Genomic DNA, 27,903 nt, shown 5'->3' with positions numbered 1-27,903 from the left:
ACGAAACCTCGACAGCAAAAAAAAGAGAATAAAGCAAGAAAGTACGACGGACAGTGCAAGGCGTGAGCTGGGATCTTCCTTCTCGACTTGCCATTTTGCGATCCATCGAACCATCTAGCCCTTTTTTGTCTCTCTTCCCTCCGCCGCCAACGTCTTTTCGCAGACCATCAAATGGCCCCGGAAGGTGCATCTTATGTACCTGGCGGGAACATAAATGACGGCGGACGCGGTGACCGTCTCGGCGCCGCCACATTTTCGACTTCGGCGGTGACCGATTCGCCCTTTCAGCCCGGCAGTGTGTCATCAGCCGGCTTTCGCAGTGTCCAGTTCGCAGCACCGAGTCGGACCAGACGCAGCGGCGACGGGGACAACGATGACGGCAACGACGCCTCGTCGCGGTTGCTAGACGACGACGACAATGACGAAGACGAGGGACGGGATCCGTACGACGGGGACAGCCACCGAGATGCCGGCGACTGGCCACCACTGCGGCGGCGGCGGCGGTCATCAGTTGGTGCTCGCTTGTCTGCTCTCACCGACATTGGCGGCGTCAACAGCATCCGCTCGTTCACACGCAGTTTTCAGCGCGCAGCCGGCTTTACGGAGGTTATACCACAACGACCGTCGTTCGTCTTTGCCGCCGACCAGGAGCCCATCCTTGGCGGACCCGGTGGTGAAGGAGGGCCGTACGATCCCTATGACGGTACGGAGTCTGTGGAACCGGGCTCCTACCGTGCCTCGCCGCCAGCATTCTTGTCTCTGCTGCGGCAACATCTCGAGGCCGGCCACTCGTCTGCTGTCGCGTCGTCGTCCGAAAACACCTCCCTGAATGCTCCACCATCTGAACCAGGCAGTCCCGTACCCGGCCAGAGCTCCGTGGCCATCACGGACGAGCCGAACAATGGCCAGCTAGGTGGCAACTCGGAGCGTAAGAGCCTTCTCGACTCCTCCGGGCAGACACGTACATACCGTGCCGGTAGCACATCGTCTATATTTGCCTGGCCACCGCATCTGGCCGCGGCCGCAGCTGCCGCTAGTGCGGGTGCATCCGGCGAAGGCGTTGCCACGTCGCCCATCGTTGGCAGCTATGGTTCGTTCCGCACGCACCGTAGTGGCAGCGGGAGCCATGCTGGTGGCTATGGCTCTGTCATTGGCTCGCCGGCCGCGCTCAGCTACAGCGCCATGTCCGGTCGTCTGGGCCCAGGTAGCCAGGCCGCTTCCATGGCGCAAGCCGGTGTGCTATGGCGACAGCAACAAGAGGGCGGCATTGATGCCATGCCAGACGACGAGCGTCCGGCCATCTTGGTGAAGGAGGTCGAAGAGGACGGCAAGATTGTTCTGACTGTTGAGGGGCAGTCCACGTTGCCCCAGACCATCTTCAACTCCATCAACGTGCTGATCGGCGTCGGTCTGCTGAGTTTGCCAATGGGCATCAAATATGCCGGCTGGATCTGTGGTATGCTCATTCTGTTCCTTGCGGCAGCCGTCACTGCGTACACGGCGCGTCTCCTGGCCAAGTGCATGGACCTTGACCCTGTTGTCATCACGTTCTCGGACCTGGCCTTCATCTCTTTTGGACCACGTGCCCGTCTTGTGACAAGTCTCCTGTTTACGGTCGAGTTGATGGCCGCATGTGTGGCATTGATTGTGCTCTTTGCGGACTCGCTCGACCTTCTGTTCCCGGGCCTGCTCACCCTGGTCGAGTGGAAGATCGTGTGTTGCTTTATCATGATTCCGCTCAACTTTTTACCAATGCGCCTTCTCAGTGTTACGAGCATCATTGGTATCGTGTCTTGCTTCAGCAGTACGTGCAGCCCTCACGATGAAACAAAACGAGAGACAAAAACGACAAGTTTGAACGAAAAAAACTAACTTAATATGTAGTCGCCGCCATTGTCGTCATTGACGGGTTCACCAAGAAGACAACCCCCGGCTCCTTGATCGAGCCGGCTGTCACATACTTGTTCCCTGCGAACTGGTTGACGTTGCCTCTATCGTTTGGTCTTTTGATGTCGCCCTGGGGTGGACATAGCGTGTTCCCAAACGTAAGTCGACTGTAGTTAACTATGTCGTTACGTTCAAATCACTCACCTTTCTTTCCCTCAACTACAGATCTACCGTGACATGCGGCATCCGTACAAATATGCCCGTGCAGTCAAAATCACCTTCTCGTTCACAGTAAGATATGCTCGTCCCCCGTCCTAGATACTATCATGCACATATTGCTAATACAGCCTCCTCACCAGTACCTGCTAGACACGGTCACGGCTGTGGCTGGCCTTCTCATGTTTGGCGACGATGTCAAGGACGAGATCACGGCCAACATTTTGACCACGTCGGGCTATTCCAAGGCCTTGACTGTTTTTCTTTGCATTTTTATCGCCATCATCCCGCTCACAAAGATTCCGCTCAACGCCCGCCCGATCATCACCACAGTCGAGATCCTGACCGGCATGCACCAGCAAACTGTCCCCGACACTCAATCGCTGACCGGACGGTCCATGTACTTCCGTGGCATTGTTAAGATTGCCATCCGTATCGTGACGATTGTCACGTTTCTCGTCATTTCGATCGTGTTCCCTGCCTTTGATAGTATCATGGCATTCATGGGCAGCGCCTTGTGCTCTACGATTTGCGTCACCCTTCCCATCCTGTTCCACTTGAAGCTTTTCGGCCATGAGATCTCCAAAGCCGACAAGCTGTTTCAGTGCACGGTCCTCGTGATTTCCATTGTCATCTCTATCATTGGCACTGTCTGGTCTTTCCTTCCCAAGAGTCTCATCGGCGTGGAGAACTCTTGAACGTCAATGACCACAATTCGTTTTGGACTCCTACTTACTTGAACTTCCCCCCATTTTGCATAATCGTCTTTTGGTTCATTTCATCTCGCATAGGCAAGGTTCGCATTATATCAGCATCTCGAAGGCGAATGAGCATCTACGCATAATACCTTGAGCAGCGAACAGTATGCATCGTTTCAGAGTTTCTTGTTTTATCGCTCCTTTTTTTACTTTTGATTTTTCAGTTTTCCCAATGTTTTGGATATCAATGCTGTTTTCTTGGATTATTTCTATTTTGATTTTCCTAATGAACTCTTGTCATTTCTACTATGATGTGTAATGCATTTTTCGTAGCGCCAACTTTTTTCTTGGATAAAACAAATACACCGCATGGAATGAGAATCTGCGCACAAACCAAGAACAAATGACAACCGAAATAACAAATAGCTCAAGTGTCGAGGCCCTACAAAGGTCCCTAAGCCCACGAGTTCAGGTTCTCCAGGACACAGCCCTCTCCGGTCCGCTCGACCAGCTGGCCGATCTGGAAGACGGTCTCGCCCGCCGCCTCCAGCATCTTAGCGACCTGCGCGGCCTCGGCGGCACCCACGGCGACCACCATGCCGATACCGTTGTTGAATGTCCGGCCCATCTCCGCCGGCGCCACATTGCCCTGCTGGCGCAGCCACTCAAACACGGGCGGCACCGGCCACGTCTTGACGTCGATGGTTGCCGCCAGGTGCGGCGGCAGCATCCGCGGCACGTTCTCCGTCAGACCACCGCCCGTGATGTGGGCCAGGCCCTTGACGTGCGGCACGATGCTCAGCACCGACCGCACGTAGATGCGCGTTGGCGTCAGCAGGCTCTCGCCAACCGTCGCACCCGGCGCCCACGGCGCCTTGTCGGTGTAGGCCACGCCAGCGCGGTCAACGATCCGGCGCACCAGCGAGAAGCCGTTGGAGTGCACACCGCTCGACGCCAGACCCAGCAGCACGTCACCGGGAACCATGGCCGACAGGCGCGGCAGGCGCTCGTCGGCCTGCATGACGCCAATGGCGGCACCCGCCGCATCGTACTCCTCGTCCTGGTACATGCCAGGCATCTCGGCCGTCTCACCGCCCACGAGAGCACAGCCCGAATCGCGGCAGCCAGCAGCGACGCCCTCAACAAAAGCAGCAGCGACATCGCCGATCAGCTTGCTGCAGCCAATGTAGTCGAGGAACATGAGCGGGCGGGCGCCCTGGACGACGAGGTCGTTGACGTTCATGGCCACCAGATCGATACCGACAGTGTCGTGCTTCTTGAGGGCAAGCGCAATCTTGAGCTTGGTACCGACACCGTCAATGGCGCCGACCAGGATGGGCAGGCGGTCCGAAGCCGGCAGGCCGGCCTTGGATAGGTCGACTTCACCGCCAAAGCCGCCGATCTCGGCATCGGCGCCGGGAATGGCCGTCGACGCAACGGCCTTCTTGATGCGCTCGACGAGCGCGTTGCCAGCCTCGATGCTGACACCGGCCTCGGCGTACGACAGCGACGCAACACCGGCAGCCGCAGCAGGGTTGGTCTTACGGAACGCGCGGTGGGCAATGTCCTTGCGGAAGTGCATGTTGTCGAACTGGATGCGCGGGACGCCCTCGGCATAGGCCTTGGCGACCGCAGCCTCGAGCGTCTCGGCCGTGGCGTTGGCGGCAATCACACGACCGCCCGACGTCTGAAGGGCGCCAGACGCGGGGTCCCGTTTGGTTCCGGCGTGGAAGATGGTGATGCCCGAGCCGACGGCCGGCTCCTGCACCTGCATGGGCGTACCCTTGGCATACGAGCCCGGGTAGCCGCCGGAAGCAACGACGACGGTAGCACTGAACTTGTTCTCAATCTTGATGTCGGCGGCGTCGAGGCAGCCGTTCGTGCAGGCCAGCATGATCTCCGCCAGGTCGGTGTCGGCCGACAGGAGCGGCAGCACGGTCTGTGTCTCCGGGTCGCCGAAGCGCACATTGTACTCGAGCGTGCGCGGGCTGCCGTCGGGGGCAATCATGAGGCCCGTGAACAGCAGGCCGCGGAACGGTGCCCAGTCCTTGCGCATGCCCTCGAGGGTGGGGGCCAGGACCTCACGGTCGATGCGGGCCAGCAGCTCAGGTGTGGCCAGGTTGGTGGGCGCGTAGCAGCCCATACCGCCGGTGTTGGGGCCCAGGTCGCCGTCAAAGATGCGTTTGTGGTCCTGGGCGGCGGGCAGCGACTTAAAGGTGTAGCCGTCGCAGAAGGTGAGGATGCTGAGCTCGTCGCCGTCCAAGAACTCCTCCACGACCACCTCAGCACCGGCCTCGGCGCCAAAGTCGAGGTCGACCATGATGCTCTTGAGAGCGGCCAGGGCCTCAGCGCGCGTGAACGGCAGAATGACACCCTTGCCGGCAGCAATGCCGGTGGCCTTGATCACGACGGCCGGGTTGGCCTCGGCAGTGGTGCGGGAGGCGGGCACGAGCTCCTCGATGTACTGGCAGGCGGCGGCGTAGTCGGAGAAGTTGCGGTAGGCGGCGGTGGGGATGTTATAGCGCTGCATGAAGTCCTTGGAGTAGGTCTTGCTGGCCTCGAGGATGGCGGCCTCCTTGCTGGGGCCGAAGCAGGGGATACCGACGGCGCGGAAGTAGGCCTCGATGCCGTCGACGAGCGGGGCCTCGGGGCCCGGCACAACGAGCTTGACGCCCTCGCGCTGGGCCAGGATGACCAGGCTGGGGAAGTCCTCAGCCGTGGCCACGTTGGACGCAACGTTCTCGACTTTGGGGCAGGCAGCGGTGCCGCCATTACCGGGGACAGCGAGGATGCGGGCGACGCGAGGCGACTGGGCAAGCTTCCAGGCCAGCGCATGCTCGCGGCCGCCGTTGCCGACGAGGAGGACCGTGAGGTTTTCGGAGGACGTGGAGGAGGCCATGTTGACGGATGGAGGGGGCCGAAGAGAAGAAGGAGACAGAAAGTTCTTTTGAAGAAAAAGAACACGACAATCGAGTCTGAGCAACAGACGTTCACTTATACCGACCTACAAAGGGTCGTGCAGCTGCAATTGCAATCGCCGGATGGCCCGTTCGTCTACAGTCCATTGGAAGGGAAGAAAGAAGAAACCTGAGTTTTTCCCTCGAGTTACAATCTCTCGCCGCCCAGCAAGGCTAGATCTACGTTCATTCTGGTTAACGCGCTCTTGCCTACTAATTTTTTTCGCGGTAGTTTTTTTCTGCCGTCCCAATGAGACTGAGAGAAAAACAGAGGCAAGAACGACCCCACCCCCACCAGAGCCCTGTCGTTGTTTTCACTTGCTGAACAAAAATCCTCTAATTGCCTATTAGAGCAGCCTAGTCGCCTGTGATAATCTATTGGCTGGAAAAAATGGAGACCCGTCTTTTGGCTAGTCACGTGTGATAAGGAACCAGTAAAGTTCACAGTTGACAGCAAAAGTTGACGTGCATCTCAACGTTTCATATGGCCCTTAACCGTCGACATGGCGACAGATCGAATACAAAAGGCGATGCATTCAAATAATACGGATACACCGGCTACTGCACCATTCGCAGGAGTGCAGTCCGGGTCGCTTCTTACACCCAAGGCGCGCTACGTTGCTGCTGCCGAACGTCTCGAAGAAGTCAGCGCCATGCTCCATGGCCTCAACCGCCTTCACAAGAACCAACACCGGGTGTCGACATACTGGTGGCCGGTATTTGGCCAGCTGCGGCGGCATGTGCGCCGTCTCGGGGAGGTGGTGCGGCCGTTGACAGCCGCCAAAGCCAAAGTTGACGGAGACGATCAGAGCGACGAGGAAAAGGCTGCCATAATGTGCGCGCGCGATGTTCGCGGTGATTTTATCCCCAAAGCCTATCTGTGGGTTGCCCCCCCTCCCGAGTTATATGCGCAATAACGTTTCTAACACGTCGTAGCGCCTTTTCACGACTAATTGCCGACCGCCGATTTGCGCAGCTCGGCTTGCTATTGATGGCCATTCTAGCGCAGGTGCACACGGCGCTTCGCTGGGTGTCTGGTGATCTTGCGACGAACAAACGACGAATCGTCAGCGATGAAGATGACGACGACGACGACCAAATTGAAGACGAGCTTGCCGACGCCGGGATTCAAGACGACGCACCCGGCGAATTTGGCGACGATCTCGGCGAGGTCATTGCTCGCGTAGACGACAGCGAGAACGAGGATACAAAACGGTATAAGGAACATGCTACGGTGACCATGAGCTCAAAACCGTCACTGAAACGCCCACGGCAAGAGGACGATACCGACATCTATGCCAACCATATCAAGTCGCGAACGTCCCTTGTGAAGGCGTCCACCAAAAGCGGCGAATCAGAATCTATCGTTCGTTCCGAGAAGAAGAGGAAAGTAGACGAGGACCCGCCGATGCCCAGATCCAAGGAGATCACGGGGGCCAAGGAGACCCAAGATGTCTTTGTGAAAAGAGACAAGAACGGCAAGAAAGAGAAGGACAAGGACCGGGACAAGTCGAAAAAGGTCAAGAAAAGGAAGAAGAACGGCGACGAGTTTGATGATCTCTTCAGCGGCCTGCTATGAGAGAGGTGGAAGTTTGATTGTTTTGTATTGTATTGTTTCATATGATACCCCAATGACTAGCCGAATCTTTTTCAATTTCGTTTTACATAAGCACTCATCGCAATACGGTAATGCCGACGGTTACTTTGATATCTACATGGTTCATTTTCCCAAGAGACACAGAAGCTGAATTCCTTACTGATATCAGACTTTAAGGACAAAACAAAACACAAACACGATGCACATCAGTGTGGAGCTGTGGTGGTTCTATGGTGTTTTTTTGTTCATATTTTTCTGCCAACTCCCCCAATTTCCAGCTTTCCTCCCTAGCGAACTATATTGCGCGTTCTTTCCTCCAAAACGCCATAAACCTTGTCTTCGTTTCCCCTTTGCCTCGCTCCCCAACCTTTTCTACTTGTCCTTGACATCGAAGTTTGCGCAACATAAATCAAAGAGAGAGAGAGAAAAGTCAAAACGACAGGGTAGGATCAACGGCAGGCTTTGTTTACGAAACGCGAAACGTCCATAAACAGGAAGGTACCTTGGGGTAACCCAGGGGCAAACAATAGGACAAAGATAAAAAACAAGACAATTCAAAAAATCAATAAGCAGACAATCAAAAAAAAAAAAAACTTAAAAGCCTTGAAAACGGCCAAGGGTTAGAAAAGGGGACGGAAAGTACAATTCAACACCTGACAAGGGGGAAATACAATAAAAACAAAAACAAATACATGATAAAAAAGGAACCAAGTAGACAATCGGGAAAACATATAAAAGAAACACGAGCTCGAACAAACTACTTGAGATTGTAAAAGGTCGATGTCTTCTAGCTGTGGTAGCGGCCGTACGACCAGATACGAGCGCGCATGTCGCCCGAGCCGGTCGCAAAGTAGCCGCCCGTCGGGCTGGGCGCGACGGAAATGACCGAGTTCTTGTGACCCTGCAACATAAGCTGGGTATGACCGGTGCGGGGATCCCAGAACTGGACACCGCGGTCCTTGGAACCAGACAGCACCCATTGGGCGTCGGGGGTGAGAGCGACAGAGAGGACAAAGTCCTGTAAATGTTAGTTAGGAGAGAAACAAAATCAAAGAAAGGAATAAAAAGCTTGGACGGATGAGACTCACCCTATGGCCTTCAAAAGTCCGCACGCAGCGGCCTCCCTTCGGTCCTTGGTTGGAGATGCCGCGGGGCGCCGCCAGCTCCCACATCTTGATCGTCTTGTCAAGACTGCCAGACACGAGGTCCTTGCCGTTGGGCGAGAACGCAACACTGTACACACTGTCCTTGTGACCGTCGGGGCCCTCCAGCCGCTCGACAAGGTAGCCTTGCTGAATGTCCCACACGCGGACGCTCTTGTCCAGAGAGCCAGCCGCGACGTACTTGGTGTCGGGCGAGATGGCCACAGTCGTGACGCCGTCCTCGATAGTGAGGGTCAAGATGCTCTGGCCATTCTCAATGTCCCACAGGCGAACGGTGCGATCGCCACTACCCGATGCAATCGTACGGCCGTCGCGCGCAAAGTCGAGCGAGTAAATATCTTGCTCGTGGCCTGCGAACGTGTTGCGGATCGTCCGCGTCTGGATGTCCCACACGCGGATGAGCTTGTCCTCGGCACCCGTGGCCAGGTACTTGCCGTCAGGGCTGAAGCACACGCTGCGGATGTACAGGTCGCCGCCGGTGTCCACAGCCTCGTCCTGCAGCACGCAGAGCTTCTCGCCCGTCTGCACATCGTAGATCTGGGCGGAGCGGTTGCAGCCCGTGGCCACGTACTTGCCGTCGACGCTGAAGCGGACACAGCACACAACACTCTCGTGCTGCAGGGTGTGAACCAGGTCGACGTCAATGACGCGCGGCACCTGCTGGTTGAAGATAACAAACCAGTCGTCCCGCGTCTTCTTGTAGTGCGCAGGAAGGCGCTCGGGGTCGAGGTCGCCCAGCGAGTTGTTTGAGTGGCCGGCGGGGGCCATCTGCATGCGCGCATGGTCGGGCGTCGGGTGCGACGCGACCTGAGGCGACTGGTTGGGGCCGGGGTACGGTACCGGGGTGTTGATCTGGGGCGTGGCAGGGCCACCGGGCGGAGGGCGACCGATCGGGCGCTTAACGGGACCGGGCGAGTTGGTCGGCGGGGGCTGGGATTGGAAGCCGCCCGGGGCGGGAGGCTGGCCGTAGCCCTGCTGGCCGAAGGGGTTCTGTTGCGAAGGCGGCGGGGGAGGAGGAGGGGGGGGGGCCCTGGAGGCCTGGCGGCGGCTGCTGCTGCATCTGGTGTTGAGGGGGGCTGCTCCTGGGGAGGCGGCGGCGGCGCAAGACCAGTCTGGCCGCCCTGTCCTGCGATGATAGCGCCAAAGACATTGCTACCCATGCCCAGGCTCGGGGGTTGCGGAGGGCCGCCATGCTGCTGGGGTCCGCCCATGTGGCCCTGGCTGGGGCCGCCACGCTCGCCAAGCTGGCGACGGAGAACGGCGATTTCCTCCTCGTATCTACAAGCAAGGTTAGTCGTGTCCAGTCCAGTTGTTATCCCACAAGACGGCATAACACGAATTGATTCGGCATTATTGAAATGTGCGTCGTGCCGTCGACGGTCAAGTTGGGAGTGGTGGTCGCTTACTTCTGCTTGAGGTTCATGTGCGTCTGCTCCATGGTGTAGACCTTTTCGCGGATGAGCTGCATCTCGTTGACCTGTGCTTGAACTAGAGGGGGCGCAAAAGGAGCCCCGGTTAGCCAATCTGTCACTCACAAAGGAACAGCCCGCGGGGGAGACTATCACGGGCACTTACTCTGATGCTCGTAGTTCTCACTGGCGCGCATCTGGGTCTCAAACTCGGTCCGGATCTGGTCGAGCAGCTCGGTCAGGCGGCCGACGCCGTTGCTCGGGGGCACGGCGCCCATGCCCCGGTGACCACCACCGTACATAGACATGATGCGCGAAAGAGCGGGATGGTATAAAACGCAAATAGAAAAGAAAACGAAGAATAAAAAAAAGGCTAAGGCCCGATGGCGATGGTATTGATGATGATGGAAAGAGTGCGCGATGCTAAGCTGCTAGGTATGCGAAAATGCGATGATGTCTGCAAGGGAACTGGCGCGTGTCGCAATCGTCGAATCAAAAAAGTGATGGACACTTTTGCGCTCGTTGTCGTCGTTAAGGCACGCACGTCGTCGCGATGAGTTTGGATGAAGGCGATGAAGGCGACGAGGAGTGCCAACGGACGGGGAGGGGGGGAGTCGTAGCCAGGGAAGGGCTGCCAAGCTAAAGCAATGACAGAAAGAGAGGGAGAGAAGGAAAAGAAACGAAACGAAAAAGCCGACGCTGTCAGAAAAGCAATGACAGAGCGCCTCCGATCGCGTGGCAATAGGCGGACGATGAGGAGGGACAAGACTTGATGATGGAACCACTGTCGGGGTGGGTGATTGAAGCGGAGAGAGAAAGGAGGAGCGAGGAGGACGAAAAGTGGAAGGGAGAAAAGAAGGGGAAAAAATTGATAGACTTGGGATGGTTTTGGCGATGCTCTTTGCTTTGTCTCCTCTGGCTGGGTGCACGGAAACCACGACCAGCGGTACACACGCTACGCAGACGCATTAGCAGCTCGTGCTAACTAGGGGGGGGGGGGCATGGTGGACGAGATGGTGGGTGGATTTAGGGTGGATTAGGGTGGATGGGGGTGGATGAGAAGGTAAAGCTGTCGTGTTTGGGGGGCGGGGGGAGTGAGGAAGGAGCGAGGCAAAAAAAAAGGGCAAAAACGCAAGAGGCTGGGTGGAGGAAAGCTTGGAGTTTCGGTTAGACCAGGTCGGCTAAGGGGTCCAGTTTTACCGAAAGGAGCTAGTGTTGTTTATTTTATCGATTTATTCCGGGCGGGTTTCTCGTTCTGGAAGGAACAGTGAGGAGGAAAATAGTTCCGAGAAAGCAACGAAATTCGAAAAGGACTGCGATGTATGACAACCGGCGTACGCCATATATGTAAGTACGTGCACTCTGTTTCTTGTCACGGCACGGCAGACAACGACTGGGTAGTTGACGCCAGGAAGCCGCAGCCAACGGACACAATATGAATGGAGATAGCGCACGCTGGAACGAAACGAGATTTTGTGCACGTTGGCGGGCAGTTGGGCGAGTACCAAAAAGCAGATTGGCCATGACGAGTACGGGCGGTGCTCCGTCCTTTGTACGAAAGAGAAAGACGAAAGGCTGTACGACGTGATACCACGCAAAGATACAGCAAGGGATGGAGATGCAGAGAGCTGAATACAGGATACGCCCAAGGCAGGGCAAATATGTCGTGTTGACAATTGAATCGAACTTTGTTCTTGTTCTTTCCCGTTGCAGTTTGTCGAGTTTGCCGCTGTAGCGTTGTTCTCTCTTATGCGTACTTACGTATCGTGTTTTGCACAGCAGCGTGAGAGATATGTGCGGGATGTGTGCAGAGTACGGAGGGACTTCCTCGGTGGGCCGTGCTTCCACGCCACAGAGAAACAACAGCCCTGAATCTCTGTTCTGTCCCTGTTTGTCTTGTACTGTTGTTGTGCGTATGGGAGTCGCAGGCAGGTGGAGACGAGGCACAGCCGGAGTGGGGCTATGGAGCTGGAGAGACGAAAGGAGGAAAAAAGAACGGAACCTGCAAGAATGAAGGATGGAAGCCGTCGCCACCAGCCAGGCAGGGGTTCCACTAATCGTAGCGCGCAGGAAGAAAATTGCCCACTGTTAGTTCCATGGCCAAGGCAGGTGCCACCCATTTGTATGCAACCGGGCGTGGACCGTGTGCGACAAGGTACATTCCTTGTATCTCTGTGTACTCGTATGTATCTCCACAAAAGTACTTACCAACTTTGCAGAAAGTGGGTATAATAGTACATGATTATACACCTCCATGACCTCAGCCCGACATATGCTGCTGCCCTGGAAAAGGGAACCACCCGAAAAGCGTTCGCAATTGTGAGGGACGTAACCTACGCGCAAGGTGTATTCTGTGTCACGGCGTATGGGACGGTCGCTCAATGTACCAATGTACCTTTCTGCCCCCTGTCCAATTCTGGTCGAGTGTTTCTTGCTGCCTCATCTCTTCATGCAACCTCGTTCACGCTACGCATGTGTCCACACTGTTGCCGTGGTGGACGGCCTTCCGGTTGTGTCTACTTCGTATCCCTCACCTTCCATCTCCACCGTCCGTGGTTCCTCTTCCAGGTGATCACAAGACATGAAAAATGGAGGCCGAATGGGCAGCATGCCCAAGAGCGTCGCACCGGCTTGCCCCGTCAACTTGCACCATCAACTTACTTTGCACACGCTTCGCTGTGCTCTCCTGCCACCTCAGTCTCACCGGGCGGTTAGACATGATCTGCGGTGGTGGGGGAAAGTGCACGAGTCAGCTCGGTGGAACATGCCACGGCGCCATCCAGCACAGCAAGGTTGGACGGCATGGTTGGAAGTAAGCCATGCGTTATCCTGGACCTATCCCGCCAGTCGCATCCTACAATGACGCAAAGCACGCCCCAGCTGGTGCTTTGTGCCTCTGGCAAAACAAAACCGGCGACCCAAAGTCATGGGCGCATATGCATGTGCTTTGTGGGACGTAAACTTCTGCAGAATGGTCATATTGTGACTGCACATGTTGGGTGTTTCTCCGTATGGGGTGTGTCGTATTTTTCTCTTGCTTTGCCCTTGTTCCGTCCTAGTATCTTGCCTATCTTACGCAACGAACCGAACGACGTGGTCGCTGGACTAGACACGGGATCAAAAAACAGATCGAGGCGAGCGAACCAAAAGCAACACCCGTCGCTTAAAAAAAGAAAAGAAAAAAACGAAACAAAGTTAACAAACGTACATTGGTACTTTGTATTCCGTACTCTCGAACAAAGAGCAAGGTTGTTGTTTCGCGTGCCGCGGGCGACCAAAACCGAAAGGACCGGGCAGGCGAGCAGAAAGATGTGACAGAGAAAAGGGGGAGGGGGGGAGTGTAGACAAACGAGGGGATTTTGGCTACGGAACCAACCAGAGAAAGGAGACGGTCGACAGAACGAATGTGGTAGCACATTGTGCCGGGCATTGCTCTGTTTCGCAGTGTATGTACGTGCGAGCGTGCATGTGTGCGTGCATACGATGCTTGTCGCCCTGCATCGCAGCTTGCAGATTGCATGGCCCATACATGCAGGCGTACGGAGAATCTATCTCAGTGTGGGTATGCAGGGCCAGCCAGAAAATGACAATGCAGGCAACGCATTCTGGCCTTTCCTATTTGGTTATCAAATGGGGGTGTAGGTTGCAGCGACAATGCGGACTTGTTGTGCTTGTTTGTGCTTTTGCAAGGTGCATTTTAGGCTGCAGTTTTCATCACGCAGAAAGACATCACATATATCGCCCTAATTGACCGGCGCCACGAAAACAAGCATCGTCGAAAGCAACCAAGGGGTATGAGAATAGGAAAGTTGGACTGATGAAAGAAATAAAGCGCTCGGTGGTTTTAAAAGGCATGTGTGAAAAGAATTGCCTACTATGTGTTGCGGTATCGCATTTTATATGTCTCTTTGATTCGGGCAAACGGTGGGTGGGGGGCCAAGTTGTGTAGGCGTGCGTTGTGCACAAACAAAATATTTGCCTCCTTGTCTGTTTTGCAGCCGGGTCTGGGCAAAAAACTCGCGGCGGGAAGGTGGTTGACAAAAGAGGTGTGGATGGCTCCCAATCCTCCGCATATATGTTGACTCTCAACAGAAGAACGTGGGTGACCTGATACATGACTTTATTTCATCTACACACAAAGTAATACCGTACTGGCATGCAAAAACAAAGAATAGCAGGATTGATTTCCGTCCTTTTGTTCCGTAAATGACGGGTTCGCATGCAACAGCTAGACCGTCGATATTAGCATTCTAGCTCAAAATATAAATTGAAAATAAATTAGGAACTCGTAAATAAAATCGACTTAATAAAAGGAGATATTGTACGGGGATGGGGAGCAAATCTACTGCTTGATATCAATATGCGGGTAGTATCAAGTCGACTACGGGTTGATATTGTACGGTTCAGGGGAACAAGTCAAAACTTGAGAGATGGGAAATTGTGTTTCTAGACCTGGATTATCGTGGCCTTTCAGACTGCCCACAAGTCGTAGATATGCAATCCTTTCACTCCGCCGTTGACTATGATCGTCCATGACCGGATGCTTATCAGGAATCCCGGCCAGAAGGCCACCTTTATACAGAGGATGAGTGGCTTGAGTTCCATATAACGATCACTATCACACCAACCAAGAAACTATTTAGTCGCATGTGCCTTTCACCATTCTATCCATTGACATTGAGATCCTTTTTCGACTTTTTTGGGTTTTATTTTATTTTTTATTTTATATATACGGACCGTTTTCTTTAAACAAAAGCACACTTGCCGGACAGAGTAAGAGAAACAAAAAGCGGACAAAACATGGAGGGCACTCAAGACAGGAGTAAAAAAGACTTTAGTTCGAACCGGGAAGGGGGTGGTATAACAATGCCTCGCAGCCTCTTTAACCTCCCAAGACTGCTATCTCACTCTTATTCTTTGCGACAAGAACAGCTCCAATGTGTAAGACCGATGACGCGCCCAAGACAAACAACCAGCCAGCAGAGAGACAAAACTGATTTGAGTTGGAAGAAGAAGAGAAAATAATCCCTCGGAAGAAGGCAGGGGCGTGGGCCCTAGAAGAGAAAAATAGAAAAAGAACTTGGTAAAAAAAGATTCCGGACTCTGTCAACCTAGCATCCTTCAGAAGTTGCCTCTCGAGCTTCGTTTCACGGAAACCAGAGAGGAGTCTTGGGATGGAAGGCATTAAGAGCAGAGCGGTAAGGGAATCAAAAAGAGAAGAGAAATATAAAAAAGGTTTAAATAAAAAGAAAATAAAACTCAAAGTGGACTGTGCCCCTTCCGCATCTGGTTCGCATTCGTCTGAACATTGGCGCACCTTCATAAGAATATTCGAACTTTAACACAAACAAGAGGTGCTTGTAACATAGAAAAAGTACAGGAGGAGCGGATTGGAAGAGAAAAGGAAGTCGAGAGGACGGAAGTGAAAAGAAGATGATGGATAGAGAACCATCGTCTTCTTCCTGTCAAAGAACAACTACAAACAACAAATCTAGTTGTGCTTGCCAGTCTTCTTGCCAGCGTGATGGGGTTCACGAGCCTCAACCTCATCACGAGCATGTTTGCCTGTCTTCTTGCCAGCATGGTGAGGCTCACGGGTCTCGACCTCATCACGGGCGTGCTTGCCAGTCTTCTTGCCAGCGTGGTGAGGCTCACGAGCCTCAACCTCATCACGAGCATGCTTGCCGGTCTTCTTGCCAGCATGGTGCGGCTCACGGGCTTCGACCTCGTCACGAGCATGCTTGCCAGTCTTCTTGCCGGCGTGGTGAGGCTCGCGGGCTTCAACCTCGTCGCGAGCGTGCTTTCCGGTCTTCTTACCGGCGTGGTGAGGCTCGCGGGCTTCAACCTCGTCGCGGGCGTGCTTGCCAGTCTTCTTACCGGCATGGTGGGGCTCGCGGGTCTCGACCTCGTCACGGGCGTGCTTGCCAGTCTTCTTGCCGGCATGGTGGGGCTCGCGGGCCTCGACCTCGTCGCGAGCGTGCTTGCCGGTCTTCTTGCCAGCGTGATGAGGCTCACGGGTCTCGAGCTCAGCATCAGCTACATCAACTTCCGCATCTTCGTGGCGCGCGTGCTTGCCAGTCTTCTTGCCGGCATGGTGGGGCTCACGGGTCTCGATCTCGACGTCCGCATCTTCGTCACGGGCGTGCTTGCCAGTCTTCTTTCCGGCGTGGTGCGGCTCGCGAGTGTCGATCTCCTTCACCATCGGGACGGCCATGGCCGGAGCGGCGAGGGCGATGAGCGAGGCGACATTGCGGGCAGACAAAGCCTTCACACCGCTGGAGGGCTGGAAACCGTACACGGCAGACGTAGCAGCCAGGCCACCAAGGACCAGCTGAGCCAGAGTAGGAGTATGCATCTCGAAGATATAAAAAAAATGGGAGGAGGTGGGAGGAGGTGGGGTGGTAGTGAGCGTGTTTGCGAGAGTTTCAAAAGAAATGAGAAGGTTTAGAAAAAGACAGTAAAACTTTGCTGACCGGCAGCTGAAATAAAAATATGTACAGCTTGAAAGGAGTGGTTGCAAAGAAGAGAAAAGTAAGAAGAAAAGTAAACAATTCCGAGTCAATAGACACCAGCGGGATGAAAAACAAGAAAAGAAAAAAAAGAAGAACAAGAAAACGAAGCTTTGTTATCGAAAAGTGAGTTTTGGCCGGATATATAGAAAAATCAGAGGCGATGAGGAAAAGATGAGCAAAGGGACGATGTGGGACACATTCTAAAGGGAAAGGTGAAGAGAGGACAAAAGACTCTTGCTCATCGGACATGCTCAACCAGAGGGGATCAACACGTTCGGTCGGCTACTCTTGCCCATCGACCACAGCCTGCGTAATTTTCTAAACCTACCCCCTTTGCTTGCGTGCTCTTGTGTGCTTGTACTTCTATGTTTGTGTAAGCGTGCGTCTCTGTTCCCCAGTCAGTCTGGCACACACTCAATGTTAGAGAACAAGGGCGTGATGGACGGGCAGTGACTGCGGTGAGGGCGTGGAGTTGGCCGACGAGACAATGCTTCAAACCTGATCGGTGGAGTCGAGACGTGTCTCACGATGGAAACTGTCAAAGGGTGCACGGTGTACCATTGGCTATTGGCGGGCTGTTACCGGTTTGCTTATGACTTTTGGACAATGTTTCCTAGTTAGTCGAACCGAGACCTGTCGGGGACCAGGGGGGTGCGGCTGGTGGTAAAGGGCAAAAGGCCCATGTCCGGGGCACGAGCTTTGCCGCCAATGCTTGGTTTCCGATATTTTTGTCCTTGGGATTGCCTCCTTCTGGTTTTATATCTTGGCATGAAGAAGTAACTCTGGAACACCCACAGTTCACGATGTTCAAAGAAACACGGGTCGACAATGCAATCCACTTGACTAATCATTGAATGCGGACATGGGATGGATATGCTTGAAAGAATGTTGAGGGAGCAACAAGAGGGGATCGTCTTTGTTCATGAGGCTTCTACTCTTCACTTTCCTCTGCCTATGCGCCTGTCCTCTTTTTGTCTTAAGTTCTTGCTGTGTTGCGGTATTTCTTCTCTTTGTGTATGGTTTGAGAACCCATCATCGGCTATTATTGCTGACATCGAGTGTTGGATGAGAGAGCGACGGCAGAGGGCCGTGTTTGGGGGATAAAGTCTCTGTGGATTTGTGAGGATTACGCGAGAGTGGATAGGATTGATCGTCGGACCTGTTGCCAAGGGGCATCAAAAATAACAAAGGGAAGGCGAGACGACGAGGCAGTGGGAGACGAACCAGCGAAAACACGGGAAGACCTGCGGCAATGGGACACACAGTCTTGGCAACCCCATACCTCCTTTTTAATGCCTTGGTTGAGCTCCGAGCGGCACCCCGAAAGAGTAAAAGGGAGGGACAATAACATCCAGCATTATGAAGGCCATCTATGGTATCCCGATATTGAGTCGAACAAAATGCATGGCACTGGGAATGCATTGGGTTTGGGAGAAGGGAAGATCAAAGACTGGAAGGTAGAGTTAACCTTGTTACTTGTCAGAGGTGTGGACGAAACATAAATAAAGGCTAGGCAATTGAAACGTGCCGAACGACTACATGACCAGGGCTCACATCTAAATATTGAGGTGCACAAGGCACACGGGCTTTTGCCAATAGGCTTGTAGACTTGCATCATCAGATTGCGTATGTGTACGGAGTATGCTTATGTGGGCGGCAGCTTGGAAAGGCCTCGGGACCTTGCGCCTGGCCTGTTCTAGGAGACGGCTTCCCGTATCCCGATGTCGTATTCGGCAGATGCACCTGGTGCCACTTGTAGATAGAACCGTAATAGATGAAATAGAATGCCGAATCAACTTGGAGGGTGGCGCGCACTGGCGCCTTGTTGACGCTGAGAGTGGAAACAGTGTTCTGGCCAAACGAGGCTCAACTGGCGCTGACACAGAAGCTAAAACATCGTTGGGCCTGAAAAGGGACAAGTGGAGAAAGGTCGAGGCTGGGGTGATTGATTGATGGAAAAAAGCGATGCGAGCTCACAGGTCACAGGATGTGGCACTGCTGGGCTGGCAAACGAGGAGAACGGGATGCCCGCATAGACTTACCAGAGACAAACGGCCCAGTGGACGGTATTGAAGAATAAGAGGGGCGGGCAGAACAGCTGGGGACGATATTCCAAAAGGACGATGATGCTATGTTGGGTGTGAGACGGCAACTTTGGAGAAAAGGAGAATAGGAGACAATGGGCGAGGCCGACGAGATGGGGTTTGAGGGCGAAATGCGACACGCTCATTGGTTGTGGCAGGCTGAAACAGTGTCATTCAGGAAGGAGCGTCTGTGACATCGCAACGACAGAATGGCAAGTCCAACCATCGTATTGAGGTTTGGTTGCATAAATGGCAGGCGCGACGGGTTTCAACCAGTTAAAGATGGCACAGTGGTGCTCGGTCGAGCTCTTTCCTATTCCACCCAGGAGCGATGAGGGTCTTACCAGTGGGATATTTTTGTTGCACCAGGCCCTGTTCAAAGCTATTTACGTCGTCCATACAGAAGTAGTTTTGCAACTCAACACCCAGCCCGCTGGTCGTGATACAAATGCGACAGCGCCTGCTTTGGTGGAGGAACTGTGTGAATGAAACCGTCAAGTAGCTGACAAGTTCTTTACTTCTAGATGCCTTGTTTGCCGGTAACGATTTACTGTCCAGGAAACCCCCTTTTCACGAGCCGAAATTACATTGCGGATTTCCAAGGGCCATACCTGACCAAGAATGGCGAAGCTTCTCTCATCGACGGCTAAGACGGGACAAGGCAAATCTGATGGTCATATGTTGACACTGCGTTCCTGACGATCGTCCCGCTCCATCGCACCCATCAACCATTGCTCGATGGCCTTGTGCCTTGCAAAAGCCCTCGCCACATGGTATTGTGCCGTGCAGTGTCCCAGGTCGAGAAACGGCGGGTGGGCCCCTGAAAATGGCCAGCCCCAGTTTTTGTATTAGTTGTCGACCAATAGTAGTGTTACGGCCCTCGTCGTTCCAGATTGTGGACATCAAACGTTTCAACATCGCTTCACCTTTCCTTACAGACGGTAGGTCACGCTGAAAAGGGTTTCTGTTTTGTCCTTCTCTATTTTCAATTGCTTCCCACTAAGCGTGCTTTGATTTTGCTGAAACTCAGCGACCGACCACCTGCCACCACTTGTTTCTATTTTTTTTTCTTCTTTTTTTTTTATCCCGTTACCCATTGCTTTCGCGTCAACATTTCCAATGTCATTTCTTCCACGACGTGCCTGGTGCTCGTGATCTTCTTCCATTTTGTCGAGCCATTTGTGCGAGCCTGCTCATCCTCTGTCGCTCACTTTTCCCCACGTTTGTTCCCTCGTCGTTCCTTGGCTGTCGGTTGGTTCACCGTTTCTTTTTATGCTATCCCGTCTTTGTCCTTTGTGGCCTCTTTCCGTGACTTCTACCGAAGTATCTCTGTCCATCTCATTCCTGACCGTGCACTCTGCGAGTTGCCCTTCTCACGACTAATTTTGTCTCTTGGCCATCTCTTTCATTTCTTAATCTGGACTCGCTTCCCCTTACCTTTTGTTTGTCAAGTTGAGTGTTCTTTGACCAGTTTTGTCGATCTTGACTGGTCTCTGCGACCCTCTTTCGCCTTTTATTTTCATCTGTCGTGCTGTGCACGACCGACTATCTTTAATCGTTTTCTTGGCTGTGCCTCAGCCTACCTCGAGTCTTGGATCTTGCCTTACACCACCAACCCTCACCATGTCAAAGGTTTACCACTCTCTTCCTCTCGACGAGGAGAAACTCGACGATGACTCGACAACTTTTGCCTCGACTACCCGCACATTAAGCATCGACTCCGACTCGGAGCGTGCAGGCTTCGTGCCCCGGGTCCGTCACCACCTGGCTCAGCACTGGATGTGGCTCGGTCATGCCGTGCTTTTGACGACTTCGGTCACGCTCTTCACACTGTCTTTTTGTGCGCGGAACGCGAAGCCAAACGACGCCACATACACGAGCGCATATTCCTCGTACTGTAAGCGTGAGATGGAAGGTTGGAAGGTGAAAGACCAACAAAGGAAGCATGCTAACATACGACAGCTCCCGCCGCAGTGGCGGTTCGGTACGAGACAACACGGTTCACCAACCTGACACCCGTCGTCGAAGGTCCCTTTGTGGGCTTTGGTCCCGAGGTCGACCTGGCCTGGGACTACATCGCCAACGACAGTAAGTGCTTTGAAGTAGGGAGGCAAGAACGTACAGAGAGGTTGTGGGAAGGTGATCGCAGAAGATTGAGAAGGAGGAAGATGAAGAAGAGAAGTTGGTGTAGAGAAAGAATAAGAGGAATGCAAGAGTGCTCACAGCAACAGTCGGAGATACGATGATCTCAGAAGAGGAGCTTGACAAGCTTGGTTTGCCGCGGAATTCGCTCAAGATCACCCACCCGCGCACTGGTGAAGTGGGCTACCGGGCAGCCCTCGAAGTCTTCCACCAATTGCACTGCCTTAACTTGGTTCGGCAGGCGGTGTACAAGGACTACTACAAACACCACGGCGGCGACGTGGGCGGTGCTGATAGCAAGGAGGACCTGATGGGTCACGTCGGTAAGTCCCACTCGTGAAATACTCTGTATGGGCCGTACGGACCGGCAGTTTTGCTTCCCGAGCTAACGAAAACAGACCACTGCATCGAGACCTTGCGGACCAACCTGATGTGCCAGAGCGACATTGGTATTTTCACGTTCAAGTTGTTCCCGGAGTATGGGTTTGCCGATGACGATTACTGGCCAGATTTCAACACTCTGCATACCTGTCGCAACTTCGAGGCCGTCCGGTCTTGGGCCGTTGAGCACACCGTTGCATGGGACCACAACGTTTGACGGCTGGGGCAATGAGAGTCGGGATGAAGTTGCTGCCAAATGTGTACATATAAAATCAGTTGCAGCCAACAGGGGGTTTAGATATTGTGTTGTGTTCTTGTGGCATTGTATTGGGCGTTTTCTTTCTACAACGATTTGTTTTCTTTTGTTTTCTCGTCCCACAGCGACCCATTGGGATTCTTTTCATTGTACCTATTTTACGGTCATATTTTGTTATATGATACACAAATCTGTCGCGAGCTCACCGTCCTTTTCCTTCGGCATCAGCCGTTGTTCCTTTTGCCAGACTCGCTCCCAATTTCGAGAAAGCCAATAAAATAAGACGGGGCCCATAATTTCGAAAGGGGCGGCCCCACCCCAACGTTTTTCCTTGTACCGTGTCGAGCGTGTCATTTTGGAGAACCACGCCATTTTGATTGCACAAACCAGCACTTTTGGTACCCCGGCTGTTCGCCTTTCCGTCCGATGATGTAGTAGGTTGGTGCTGCCTGTTGGGGCGAACCCACTCTGAGTACGGACCAAACGCGCGTGCATCTCACGGCCATAGCTTGGTGAAGTCCCCGTTCTACGCGCAATACTTACAAAGTTCAGTGAATCCCCTCTGGAGACACACCTAGCCTGAAGCCATGAACCGGTCCCATCCAGAGCAAAAACAGCTGAGAAACCAGAGAGAACAGGAGGAAACACTGACCGTCATCTGATTTTATCGGAGCTGGCTGCCCAGCATTCCATCGCTGTCGTCCAACGCCGAGCATGCCGCCTCATCAGCGAAGTAATTACTTATTTTCCCTCTGTCAGAGTCGGATGCTTCCGCCCTTGCGCAAGTCCTCCGTGTGTTTATGTGATACGTTCCTGTCCCGGCTTTCTCCTCGCTCCTTTCACTACAAATCTTCTCTCGCGGGTTTGTGTCCTCTCACTCGTCCTCCTCTGGTCTGATGTCGTCAGTTCCTTGATACAGTGGTCTGGTGTAGCTGTTACAAACGGCATCCTGTGTTTGCCTTCATAGCGGTTTCTTACTTCATTGAACTGCACTGTGCAAATCGACTTGACACACTGTGAAGTTGCAGTGCAATTCGGTCGCATACCTAAGCCGTATTGCCGCACCTGCCATCGCGCCCGCTGGCAATTGGCTGCTTTTGTGGAAGGTCCTGCTCCAAGTTAGTGCATCCTGTTGTTGGACTACATTTTGCCGCCGCGGATATTTCTCTGTTCCATGGTCTTTTCACCACAGGTTAACTCCGAACAATTCGTTTCCGCGACCCTGAGGGGGCACAGTGCGCACGCAGACACCGCTGCCATTCGGATCTGATAACCCAAAAAGGAAGGGGATAGGGGAAAAGAGGGTCCTCAAAATACGAAAACGAGCAGGTCGCTCACCCAAAACTTTTTTCCTGCTCTTGCCATGCTGGGAACCGCGCGAAGATTTACAGAGCCCGCCACCCGCACGGTGTTTTCAGCATCATAAGAGGAACTCGTCGCGGCAAACACCACCACACTCCTTACCGTTTCTCCCCTTCTCCGCCTTTTGGCGCCGACTCTTGTCTCCGTTGTCTCTTTTACTTCTCGTCTAATTCCCACGATCAATAGCTTCTTCGATCCTGAAGCGCATCCTCGTCTCCTGATATCGGATCAACAGTGTGCACTCTCTGACTTTAGGGGCCGACCTCCTTTTTCCACGCCCCATTGCCTTCGCGCGGTTCGTATACTCAGTCCGCTCTCACGTTTGGACTGCGACGCTTCTTGTGATTCGACCATCGAACTCGCTTGTACACAACCGACGGCCCTTCTGCCCTCTCGCCGCGCTCTTGAGCGCCCCCATCGGCCGCCATGGATATCGCGCTCGAATTGATGGACACATATGTGTTCGATTACTGCTACTCTGCCATCTTCCCGCCGCACGCCGCCGCGTACAAGGTCGACGGCGCCGGCTTTGGCACCAATGCCACGCTGCCGCAGACTTACAACTCGTGGCAGTATAAGCCGTCCAGCTTCCTTTTCACACTGGAGCCGACGCGCTACGCATACGAAACCTCTGTGCCGCGCGACAATGTCGTCCGCCAATTCTTCTCCCTCTTCTTGATTACATGGTGAGTGTGCTTTCGGTCTTTTGCTGCTCTTGTCCCAGTACTCTCCTCCTCTCAACGTGAATTGGCTCGCTCACGCTCCGTTTGCTTTGCCCACAGGTTCTTTGGTCTGCTGACCTACTTCATGTTTTCGTCCCTCTCTTACTTCTTCATCTTCGACAAGAAGACCATGGAGCACCCCAAATACCTCAAGAACCAGGTCTGGCTGGAGATCAAGCAGGCCAACACAGCCATGCCCGTCATGTCGTTGCTGACGGCCCCCTTCTTCCTCGCCGAGGTGCTCGGCTACTGCCGCATGTACGAGCGCAGCTCCGAGGGCCCCGGCCGCTGGTACGACATTGCGCAGGTGCCTCTGTTCTTGTTCTTCACCGACATGTTTGTCTACTTTATTCACCGCGGCCTGCACCACCCGCTCGTCTACAAACACCTGCACAAGCCGCACCACAAGTGGATCATGCCAACCCCGTACTCCTCGTACGCCTTCCACCCCGTTGACGGCTGGATGCAGAGCTTGCCGTACCACATCTACCCGTTGTTCTTCCCGTTGCAGAAGTGGGCCTATCTGTTCCTCTTCATCTTCATCAACTTCTGGACCATCATGATCCACGACGGCGAGTACGTCTCCAATAACCCGGTCATCAACGGCGCCGCCTGCCACAGCATCCACCACCTGGCCTTCAACTACAACTACGGCCAGTACTTTACCCTCTGGGACCGCCTGGGCGGCAGCTACCGTGAGCCCGAGCAAGAGTTGTTTGACAAGAAGACCAAGATGAGCAAGGACACCTGGAAGAAGCAGGTAAAGGAGATGGAGACCATTGTCAAGGATGTCGAGGGCACCGACGACCGTGTCTACGACCCGGTAGACCCTGCCGAATCCAAGAAGAAGCGGTAAATAAAAACGGATTTGGAACACGAAGAGCCATACCGGTGTGGCGCAGACACATCTCACGTCTATTCCTCACCCAATGGTTGCCCATTACCTCCGCCGCCTCTCTGCTTCTGTCCTGTCCAACCTTTCAAACTTCCTAATCTACCATTGCACATTGCCATCCGTCTAGACACAACTTTCCATTTGGATTTGGAAAAAGGTGCATTTTGAGCACATATTTGAGACTCTACCGGAGTTATTTTACGACTGAAAAAGCCTATGTTTATAAAGCCTCCCCCCCAAGAATGTCTTGTACATATATGTTTTTAATTTCTCCACCCACTTCACTTTTTCTTTTTTCTTTCTCGCTCTCTCATTTTTCCCACTTAAGGGCATAGCTGTTTGCCAACTATCCGCTTGCATATTTCCTTTTTCACCACCATTTTGTACCCATAATTGAAAGTTGGCGTTTTATTATTTATTTGGACGTTCGGGCTGTTGGCAGTTGTCACTGCAATAATAAGAAAGGAAAGACTAAATTATGAGAATCTCCTCTGAAATCATATACCATGAAAGCATTGCAAAATTTATATGTCTATGCGATGACCAAACGAAGAGATACTTGAATGTTTTCCTACTCAGCTCATAATTCTAAACTATGCGGGTATGAAGGAGATATAAATTGAAGATTGGCCAATGGTCACACAAAGTGTACGTCGCGCTCGTCGTAGAAGAAATGATATCAATCGCTCAGCGCATGAATTTTAATATCAGTTAGGAAAAAAGGGGAAAACCTAGAAAGTGCTAATCAAGACGTGTTTCTTCCGTCATATTGGCTGTCTGTGAACCTTCTGCCCAGGAATTGATATTTGGTGAACATCAGGATCACTCGTCCTGTTGGTCTGTACCTCTGAGCCTTCCACCGTTTGACGGTATGTGAAATCACATATAATATACACTCTTACCCCATCGGCAAACCCGTTGATTAAATCCCTCCCAAGAACGCCATCGTATGACATATGAAATGAAAAGAAAGCTAAACAGCAGACGATTGCTTTGCAGGTAAGACAGATAAGAAACGACAAGAGATAAAACCAAGAAAAGAAAGACTACATAAGAAATAAAGGCGACAAAAGCAAAAACTTATAAAAATAAGAAAATTTGAACGAATGTCGGTTTTGTTCAGTATATTTGGTTCAGTGGTAGTGGCAAGTTCCCGTTTGGGTTGCGTAGTCGACTGCTCAGTATGACGACAAGGCGTTGCATCGTAGGCCTCGCTTGGTTTGGCCTCGTCCAATGCTTGTCCTGGTGGTGTTTGTGTTTACGAGAAGCTCACAAACTTGGGGTCCCGCGGCAGGCCATCGGCGCCGATGCCGTTGTCCTTGAACCGCTGCTCCATGTACACGCGGCGTGCCTCGTCAAACGGCAACCGGCGCTTCTTCATAATCTTGAGAATCGCCGCCTTGCTAGCATCGTCGAGACCTGCACGGCCGTCGCTGCCCTCGATATTGCCGGCCAGGTCAAATGTGCTGCTGGACAGGCCTGCTTCGGCGTCGCCGACAAACGTCGAGGGAAGCCGGGTGTAGGAGAACGGCGATCGGATGGAGGAGAGGCGGTCGGAGATGCGGTCGGTCGCCGACTGGACGGTCGCGACGAGGGGCGAGATCCAGCGCTGACGGGTCCAATATAAAATAGAGCCCGCGACGATGACAAGCAGCGCGAGGCCGTAGAGGAAGAGAGCCATGGCGGACGCTTAAGATAAGGATTCGATGGCTATTAGGCGATGAGGTAGAAAGGAGTCGACACCGGCCGTTTCAGAAGCGTTGTCGTCGTTGGATTGTTGTGCGGAAACGGTCGTTCAAGTCGGATGTCTCGGAGGACTGGAGCTGAAACAGACTGGCAAAAGGAGAGGGGGAGCGTCGGCTGTGACCCCGAAGCCGAGTCTTCTTAGGCCATGAGAATCTCCGTAGAGAGATATGATAAAGAGAAAACTCTCGATATCTCACTCGAACAGAGGAGACAACGAGTTGGCTCGGTGGCTGTGTTGTATTGCAGAGTAATCTGCTTTGGCAATAAGACAATTAATCGACAGGAGCACCGTTAGATGGGTGACGCAGGCCCAACTAACGGGCGCACGTAGCTGCAAATGTGCCTCAGGTTGCGAGATCCTTAGTAAGGTCCCCGCTTACGCGTGTCGCCTTGGCGCGTTAATTCAGCCTCGCGTTGAATGTTACATCAGCTCGTATACATGCATTTCAAGTGCGCTATGTATGTAATGGGTCTTTTGTAGCTGGTACGTGCATACCGGATGAAAGAAAATACTTGCCCTGAAGTGGGTAACTAACGGAACCCACAAACTTGAGTGCAATGGTGAAAAATTGGACGGCTGAGCTACGCTACAGGGAGCGGGATTGGTGGTGTGTGCTGTGAGAGAGGGGCCCAGCGGCCTGTATGTGGAAAATTGAGAGGGAAAAAAATTAGTAGCGAAATTTCGAGAGAGTCGACGAAAAGCTCCGTCTTTGGAGGTCAACCCAGTTTACGACATCATCACGACTCGCCATTTGTTTAATTTTTGAAAATCAACAAAAAATCACCACACATTCAAAATGACTACCCCGAACGTTTCGGCCGACCTTGTCTGGGAGATTGTCCGTACGTCATCACCGTGCCCCGAACCTAGAGAAGACCGAACTACGATGGAAGCGAAAACGAAGGACGGAAGGAATACCGCAACAACGAATACCGATCTGACTCTATTGTATCTGCAGGCTCCCAGAACTCGTACTTGGTCAAGCGCACCAAGAACGCCAAGGTCCAGTTCTCGCGCGACCCCCTGAACCTGACGAACGTCCACAGCCGCAAGGTACGATTTCGAGCACAGCACGATGGGGAGAACCGCATGATTCGTGGTTGAGGAGGACTTTTGTATGGTCAATTGCATACAGAATCTAACGTCATTTTACAGTACGCCGGCTTCGTCAACGACAAGGTACGATTTTGATTTGGGCAGAACGGAGTCACGTTATAAGACATTGAAGAAGGAGAAGCGGCCTGGCAAACTCGACCTCTTTTCTTATGCTGCTGTTCCCTCCACGACAGACATATCGGGCGATCGGTCGGTCTTTCGATTTTGCGACAAACGATTTTGCGACGAGGATCGAAGCCGATGCGATTTGTCGACTTGGAGGGAAACTGGCGAGAAGAGAACGACTACGACTGTCGCATTGCGCCTCAGCGCAGGATCAAATTGCGATATGGAACGTCGAAACTAACATTTCCAAAAGGCTCTCGGCATTGTTGCCAATAAGGAGGGTGGTGTCCAGGTCATCAGCAAGACCAAGGCCGCCAACAAGCCTGCTTCTGGCCAGGTCACCTCCAACCAGGGTGCCAACAAGTCCGCAAGAAAGTGAGTTGTTGTGATTGTTTCCGACCTTGGACCTGTGACGCAATTTCATTACTGCGTTGGTCGGCGTACTGACCACGTGCTGTGCAGGACCTACCGCTCCGTCGCCACTTTGGTCGCCAAGTCCGGCTACCGTGCTGACCTGCGCGCCGCCGCTGTCTCCCGTGCCTCTGCCATCCGCCGCTCGCAGCGCCCCGTCAAGCCCGACCACGAGGTCAAGCTCCGCGGCAAGGCCGCCCAAAAGGCCGCTGAGTCCTCGTAAAGAGGGTGATGCTGGACGTT

General features: G+C 53.3%; 9 protein-coding genes across 9 annotated transcripts; 5 read left to right on the top strand and 4 right to left on the bottom strand.

Moving 5' to 3' along the window:
• Nucleotides 1-171: 171 nt before the first annotated feature.
• On the top strand, nt 172-2,801 carry SPSK_02239 (solute carrier family 32 (vesicular inhibitory amino acid transporter); the record flags this gene model as incomplete). Its single annotated transcript, XM_016729112.1, has 4 exons — nt 172-1,804; nt 1,885-2,045; nt 2,113-2,178; nt 2,235-2,801. The coding sequence occupies 4 exons, from the start codon at nt 172-174 to the stop codon at nt 2,799-2,801; spliced, it is 2,427 nt and encodes an 808-aa protein (XP_016589037.1).
• A 454-nt stretch (nt 2,802-3,255) lies between these two features.
• Nucleotides 3,256-5,700, bottom strand: SPSK_02255 (phosphoribosylamine--glycine ligase; the record flags this gene model as incomplete). The annotated part of the gene is made up of 1 exon (XM_016729128.1): nt 3,256-5,700. The coding sequence occupies one exon, from the start codon at nt 5,698-5,700 to the stop codon at nt 3,256-3,258; it is 2,445 nt and encodes an 814-aa protein (XP_016589036.1).
• Nucleotides 5,701-6,261: 561 nt separating this feature from the next.
• SPSK_02619 (uncharacterized protein) lies at nt 6,262-7,337 on the top strand (the record flags this gene model as incomplete). The annotated part of the gene is made up of 2 exons (XM_016729487.1): nt 6,262-6,638; nt 6,695-7,337. The coding sequence occupies 2 exons, from the start codon at nt 6,262-6,264 to the stop codon at nt 7,335-7,337; spliced, it is 1,020 nt and encodes a 339-aa protein (XP_016589035.1).
• An 805-nt stretch (nt 7,338-8,142) lies between these two features.
• Nucleotides 8,143-10,235, bottom strand: SPSK_02314 (glucose repression regulatory protein TUP1; the record flags this gene model as incomplete). Its single annotated transcript, XM_016729186.1, has 5 exons — nt 8,143-8,373; nt 8,444-9,639; nt 9,675-9,796; nt 9,925-10,006; nt 10,094-10,235. 5 exons carry the CDS (start codon nt 10,233-10,235, stop codon nt 8,143-8,145), a joined length of 1,773 nt encoding a protein of 590 aa, XP_016589034.1.
• A 5,183-nt stretch (nt 10,236-15,418) lies between these two features.
• Nucleotides 15,419-16,282, bottom strand: SPSK_02697 (spore germination protein; the record flags this gene model as incomplete). Its single annotated transcript, XM_016729564.1, has 1 exon — nt 15,419-16,282. The coding sequence occupies one exon, from the start codon at nt 16,280-16,282 to the stop codon at nt 15,419-15,421; it is 864 nt and encodes a 287-aa protein (XP_016589033.1).
• Nucleotides 16,283-20,146: 3,864 nt separating this feature from the next.
• SPSK_02600 (uncharacterized protein) lies at nt 20,147-21,263 on the top strand (the record flags this gene model as incomplete). Its single annotated transcript, XM_016729468.1, has 4 exons — nt 20,147-20,420; nt 20,486-20,611; nt 20,755-20,988; nt 21,064-21,263. 4 exons carry the CDS (start codon nt 20,147-20,149, stop codon nt 21,261-21,263), a joined length of 834 nt encoding a protein of 277 aa, XP_016589032.1.
• A 1,827-nt stretch (nt 21,264-23,090) lies between these two features.
• On the top strand, nt 23,091-24,242 carry SPSK_02588 (C-5 sterol desaturase; the record flags this gene model as incomplete). The annotated part of the gene is made up of 2 exons (XM_016729456.1): nt 23,091-23,350; nt 23,447-24,242. The coding sequence occupies 2 exons, from the start codon at nt 23,091-23,093 to the stop codon at nt 24,240-24,242; spliced, it is 1,056 nt and encodes a 351-aa protein (XP_016589031.1).
• A 1,297-nt stretch (nt 24,243-25,539) lies between these two features.
• On the bottom strand, nt 25,540-25,962 carry SPSK_02821 (protein precursor; the record flags this gene model as incomplete). Its single annotated transcript, XM_016729684.1, has 1 exon — nt 25,540-25,962. One exon carries the CDS (start codon nt 25,960-25,962, stop codon nt 25,540-25,542), a length of 423 nt encoding a protein of 140 aa, XP_016589030.1.
• Nucleotides 25,963-26,824: 862 nt separating this feature from the next.
• SPSK_02628 (uncharacterized protein) lies at nt 26,825-27,883 on the top strand (the record flags this gene model as incomplete). The annotated part of the gene is made up of 6 exons (XM_016729496.1): nt 26,825-26,866; nt 26,899-27,081; nt 27,184-27,207; nt 27,248-27,436; nt 27,503-27,624; nt 27,712-27,883. The coding sequence occupies 6 exons, from the start codon at nt 26,825-26,827 to the stop codon at nt 27,881-27,883; spliced, it is 732 nt and encodes a 243-aa protein (XP_016589029.1).
• Nucleotides 27,884-27,903: the final 20 nt, after the last annotated feature.

This window comes from Sporothrix schenckii (genome assembly GCF_000961545.1).
Source record: "Sporothrix schenckii 1099-18 chromosome Unknown Cont43, whole genome shotgun sequence".
Lineage (NCBI taxonomy): Eukaryota > Fungi > Ascomycota > Sordariomycetes > Ophiostomatales > Ophiostomataceae > Sporothrix > Sporothrix schenckii.
This window is presented reverse-complemented; position numbering and strand designations above follow the sequence as displayed.